Source organism: Leptidea sinapis, chromosome 12 (genome assembly GCF_905404315.1).
Source record: "Leptidea sinapis chromosome 12, ilLepSina1.1, whole genome shotgun sequence".
Taxonomy (NCBI): Eukaryota; Metazoa; Arthropoda; class Insecta; order Lepidoptera; family Pieridae; genus Leptidea; species Leptidea sinapis.
The window spans coordinates 10,713,622-10,718,646 of record NC_066276.1 but is presented as its reverse complement, the minus strand read 5'-3'; the positions used below and the strand labels follow the sequence as shown (position 1 = coordinate 10,718,646).

Below are 5,025 nucleotides of genomic sequence, written 5' to 3'. Positions count from 1 at the left end.
TGCTGATTCTGATATTCCACGAATCACACTCAATATAATGTAAATTAAATTATTATTTAATATTTTCGTAGATCACATATACAACTTTCCTGTATTGTCATAATACCTTAACAATAATTACAAAACTACGATTTTCAGCAGCCCCGAGTGACCCATGGAGGAACATTCTTTTGTTCTATATTCATAAAGTGTATCTAGATAGGCAAATTCACAAACTTGTAACATATGGATACAAAAATAAGTGGATAATTTATTGAATTTTATTTTGTTGTTTTTGGTTAATTACTTAACTACAAATAGGTGAACTGTTCAAGTGAAAGACGACGTACGTCTGAGAAAAAAAATTGCTTAAAGAATTATGAAACATTTTAATTTGAAAAGTATAAATAAATGCTTTCAAATGCCTCCTAAGGATGTGTTTCCCCTTTGCTTTGGTCAAATTAGTAGAAGTGTTGATGAGAAGATTGGTTATTCTATTTATGGAATAGGAGGGCAAAGAAGCTTACAGCTCACATCAAAGTAATCATAAGAGCGTTTCCGACCTTATAAAGCGACAAACGAACGTACATTTGAATTCTAATACGGATATCACATTGGTATGTACATGAATGTATTCCAGAAATTATCTGTCAAAGAACTGATTTGATGATTATTACTAATTTCTTTCCCAACTAACAAGAAATTACATCATGCCATGATAGTTAAAACAACATTACAAAAAAATTTACAACATTATAATTATTATGAAATCGATAAGCACATTAGAAGCTTCTAGTCTACTAGATTTTATATTTTAAGATACTTAAGAATACGTTACTATAGACATTTTAATTTTTTTGCTATGACAGTTTATATTCCATATGGCCATGTATGTTTGACGGCTCATGTAGAATTACTATAAATACAAAATGGTTTGGTGGGTCAATAAATATTCTTGCAGTTCATCAACAAATCAATCTGGGGTAGATAAATCTTTAAATTTATCTTTGCTACTAATATATTTCAATTCTTTACCTATACAAACATTGCATAAAAAGTCGCCCGTAATATATTAAAGACTGATAAATGACCATGCTTACAATGGTTTTATTATGTTTCACAGTAAAATTGAGTTCATCATCTTATACTTTTTCAGGGTATATATTATAGTGATTATTGTAAATCTCGATACAAGGATGATTGCGATGCATTATTCCCATCTACGAATATTATGTTTAGTTTCAGTATGTTATTATTCAATTTTATGTCCCACAATATTTTCTTACATTGACAAGCGATAAGTAGATGTGACTTTGCGTGTTTTTATTAGACAAAATGACGCTTATAAAACATAGTAGTTATCATTTTAGATTATTTCTTTACTCTTCATATTTTTGCCATTTTATTTACAATCAGTTGCATCTTTCATTATTTTATAAATATTTTAGTCACTGCTATAATTGTCACGCTTTTATTCAGAAGCGTGGTCGACGCAACCAATCATTTGTTATTTCAATATATTTTAACATCAGACTGTAGGTACTTTCATCCATTTATAACAAATAATTTTTAAATTTGTAATTTCAGATAAACGTCAATACTCAGCATATGATATACATTCGCTAGTTTTATCAGGTGTTAACATATTCAACATAGATAGAAATATACACAGTGAACAATACTTTGTTGATATTAAAAGTGCCATTAAGGGAGCTCAAAAAATACCTGAAATACATCCCTCACAGTACTATACTCCAGTTACATTAGCTATAACCATGTCTATTGAAATTCCCGTTGCAGTAGATGAAGATGTAAGTGTTAAAGAGCTTATTAACGAAATTTGTAGAAAAACTTTTAAAAGCAAAATAATCATTTATTTATTGCAGGTTGATATTGTTATTTTGAAAGATGTCAAAAACTTGCCACAATATTTGAACTTTAAAGATAACAATTTGTGTGAAATATTAAAACCTATACTTGTTTGGATAAGCAGCGGAACTCTGACTGATGGGCTCAAGGAAATTATTCGAGTAAATCACAATTAATTTTCAAAATAATGAATAACACAACTAATTAACGCAATTAAATAAGATATGCTAAAAATGGTGATTAAGTTTTCAGATGGAATTATATTTGATCGTGAAAGGGATTATAAACTGACTCAAGATCCTTGTATTTGTCCAATAAAAGTGTGCAAAGAAGTATGATGATTTTTAAGCACCATCATCCTAGCATTTTTTACTTATTTCATTAACATTATTTCAATTTCAGCTCCAAAAACCTATATTTCATTTAAAGCCCGATACAACACTAGATTATTACAGTTTAAGAGAAAGCAAGAGAAGTGTTTTTATTGAAATTAATGAAGTTGTTAACAGTTGTGTAGATGGAATAGTTATTAGTGATGATTTAAAATCAGAATTTCCTCCTAAAGAAATAGTACGCTCTATTATTAGAGCAATGGCTCTCGAAACACTTGATAATTCTGGGATTGTAGCAGATTACTTGGAGGTAATAATTCTATTTTTCACGTACCTATGTTTACCGGTATTCAATATACGAGTGGCGATATACAATATATTTCTGTTGTTTTAGTGAAGACGTTTTTTAATTCGAATTTTATTTAATGGCAGATTTTAATACTGCGATTATATTTTTGGTTAAAGGTAAAAATTCCAGCTTTAGTGCCATTATCTCTCGCCCTCGGCGCATCTCTTGCGGCGTCGAAATCCGATGCAAAAGCTATTATTGTTTTCACAAAAACTGGCAATTCTGCAAGATGGGTATCTTTTACTGCTCCTTGTTGTCCAATCATAGCAATAACCAGAAGAAAATCAACAGCAAGGCGATTGAATCTATATAGAAAAGTGATACCGTTATATTGCGATGGTAAGAATATTGGATAAGAAGTTTAGTACTTTTAGATGATATTATGACGTAGTAAAAATCCTTTATCCTAAAACAAAAGCAAAAATGTCCGGCATCGTTCATAAATTTTGTTTTTAAATTTAATCTGTGTAATTAATCCCAGGAGTGAGGGTTATCACTTAAAAAAAAACAAATTGCTTAGATTTGAAAGAGCGAAACGTCAAGTCAATTTCCTAAAATGCAAATATTGGGGTTAGCAGGTTATAAACTATAAAGTACATCCTGTAGGTGAAGCCACAACCGAAGGTTGAAGAAAGACATATCAAGATTTATGAACTTTACGTCACTCGAACGGTTGGCTCAATGGAAGTGCGCTCGCACGGAACGCGAGAGGTCGCGGTTTCGAGTCCCGCATCGGTCATAAATTTTGTTTTAAATTTAATTTGTGTAATTATTAAGAAGGGAGGATTATCACTTCAAAAAAATATCAAATTGTTATTATTAAGTATTCGTTATGATAATATGGTGAGTTATCTTATTTTAATTTTTTTTTTTTATTATTTATTTAAACTTCTATGTTAAAATAATTCAACAGGAATACTTTATTTGATGTTATTTATACAATTTAAGTATATATTTTTCAATAACGGATCTTGTAATAGATTTTTTTATTTTTTCCGATTTAGTGCTTATTCTCTGGAGTGGTCTGGAGTATAAAAAAGATATTCAATTTAAGAAATAACTAGATATTCTCCAAAAAATATTTTACATGTATTAGCATATCATATATCAAATGACTTTTTTTTTATTTTAATTTTTAATTAAAAGATACATCAACAGTACACACATATAACAATTACATATAACACTATCTAGGAAATTATATTACTGATGACACAACATTCACAGTTGCTGCTGTGACTATTATTAATTATTACATACTTATTATTACTAACTATTAACTAATTACCAATATAAATTAAAATCTCGAATTGTCGGGTACTCAGTGCTCTGTGAACGGCTGGATCACTTGGCGTTGCGTAGAGACGTCGCTTCATTGTGTGTCTTCTACCGCATTTATCACGGGGAGTGTTCCGAAGAGCTGTTTAACCTGATTCCTGCCGCCGAATTTCACCATCGCACGACACGCCACAAGTTAGGATATCATCCCCACCATCTGGATGTGTGGCGGTCCTCCACAGTGCGGTTTTCAAGAAGCTTTCTCCCTCGTACTACAAAGCTGTGGAATGAGCTTCCTTGTGCGGTGTTTCCGGGACGATACGACATGGGTACCTTCAAAAAAAGCGCGTACACCTTCCTTAAAGGCCGGCAACGCTCTTGTGATTCCTCTGGTGTTGCAAGAGAATGTGGGCGGCGGTGATCACTTAACACCAGATGACCCGTACGCTCGTTTGTCCTCCTATTCCATAAAAAAAAAATTTAATAACAATTTAAAGTTGATTATAGACTTTAAGTTACATAAGTTTAATTATAACATATAAAAGGAAAAAATATATTTATTTATTTCTATAAATACCGAGTGTTTTTTATTTATTGTTAAGTTTCCGAAGATAACGTTTAAATTCTTGTAGACTATTGGGAAAATATGTCTATGTTCACTATTTCTTTATTTATTTCATTGTACTGCCTAAGCAGTCTTGGTACTGGTGACTTCATTTATATATTACAAAAATAGAAACACATATTAGCATAATGCCCTGCAATTACAGTTCCCCGCTTCTGTAACTGGCGTCTGGAATGGCAAAGTCGCGTAGATTTTGGCACGACTTTTGCTCTGAAGACTGGTCTATTTAATTCTGGAGCCAATTTAGTGGTGCTTGCACCGACAAAAGAAAGCATTGGGTATTGTAATGGATTTCAAATAATAAATGTGCCTTTTTAACAGTGAGAGTGATTAAATTTTATGCTTTTATACTTATATTATAGTTTTATTGTAATATTCCAGTGGGAAGCTCCTTTGTTCAGAATGCCGGCTAGATTATGGGTACCACGACGGCGCTTATTTTTATCGTGAATCAGTAATGTGTAAATATTATTTTGTTTGTTTCGGTCTGAAGGGCGCCGTAGCTAGTGCAAAATTACTGGGCTCATTTGCCCAGTAATTTTAACATATTATATCTCGAGGTGACGCGCGCTATTGTATTGCCGCTCAGAATT

General features: G+C 31.6%; 1 protein-coding gene across 2 annotated transcripts; it reads left to right on the top strand.

The window, feature by feature from the left end:
* Positions 1–871: 871 nt before the first annotated feature.
* On the top strand, positions 872–4,786 carry LOC126967199 (pyruvate kinase-like). 2 transcript variants are annotated; one of them, XM_050811684.1, is made up of 8 exons: positions 872–962; positions 1,136–1,223; positions 1,567–1,790; positions 1,866–2,009; positions 2,094–2,180; positions 2,251–2,490; positions 2,646–2,868; positions 4,578–4,786. In XM_050811684.1, the coding sequence occupies exons 1-8, from the start codon at positions 909–911 to the stop codon at positions 4,748–4,750; spliced, it is 1,233 nt and encodes a 410-aa protein (XP_050667641.1). In that variant the 5' UTR covers positions 872–908; the 3' UTR covers positions 4,751–4,786. The 2 variants fall into 2 exon arrangements, with proteins under 2 accessions (XP_050667641.1, XP_050667642.1); XM_050811685.1 differs by lacking the exon at positions 1,136–1,223 and having other exon boundaries at positions 873–962.
* The last annotated feature ends 239 nt before the right edge of the window (positions 4,787–5,025 follow it).

Excerpts from the sequence above, each read along its gene's own strand:
- LOC126967199 (XM_050811684.1), top strand. The coding sequence starts at position 909 with ATGGTTTGGTGGGTCAATAAATATTCTTGCAGTTCATCAACAAATCAA. Across the intron at positions 1,791-1,865 it reads CCGTTGCAGTAGATGAAGAT|GTTGATATTGTTATTTTGAA; the intron begins GTAAGTGTTAAA and ends TATTTATTGCAG. Across the intron at positions 2,869-4,577 it reads GATACCGTTATATTGCGATG|TTCCCCGCTTCTGTAACTGG; the intron begins GTAAGAATATTG and ends CTGCAATTACAG.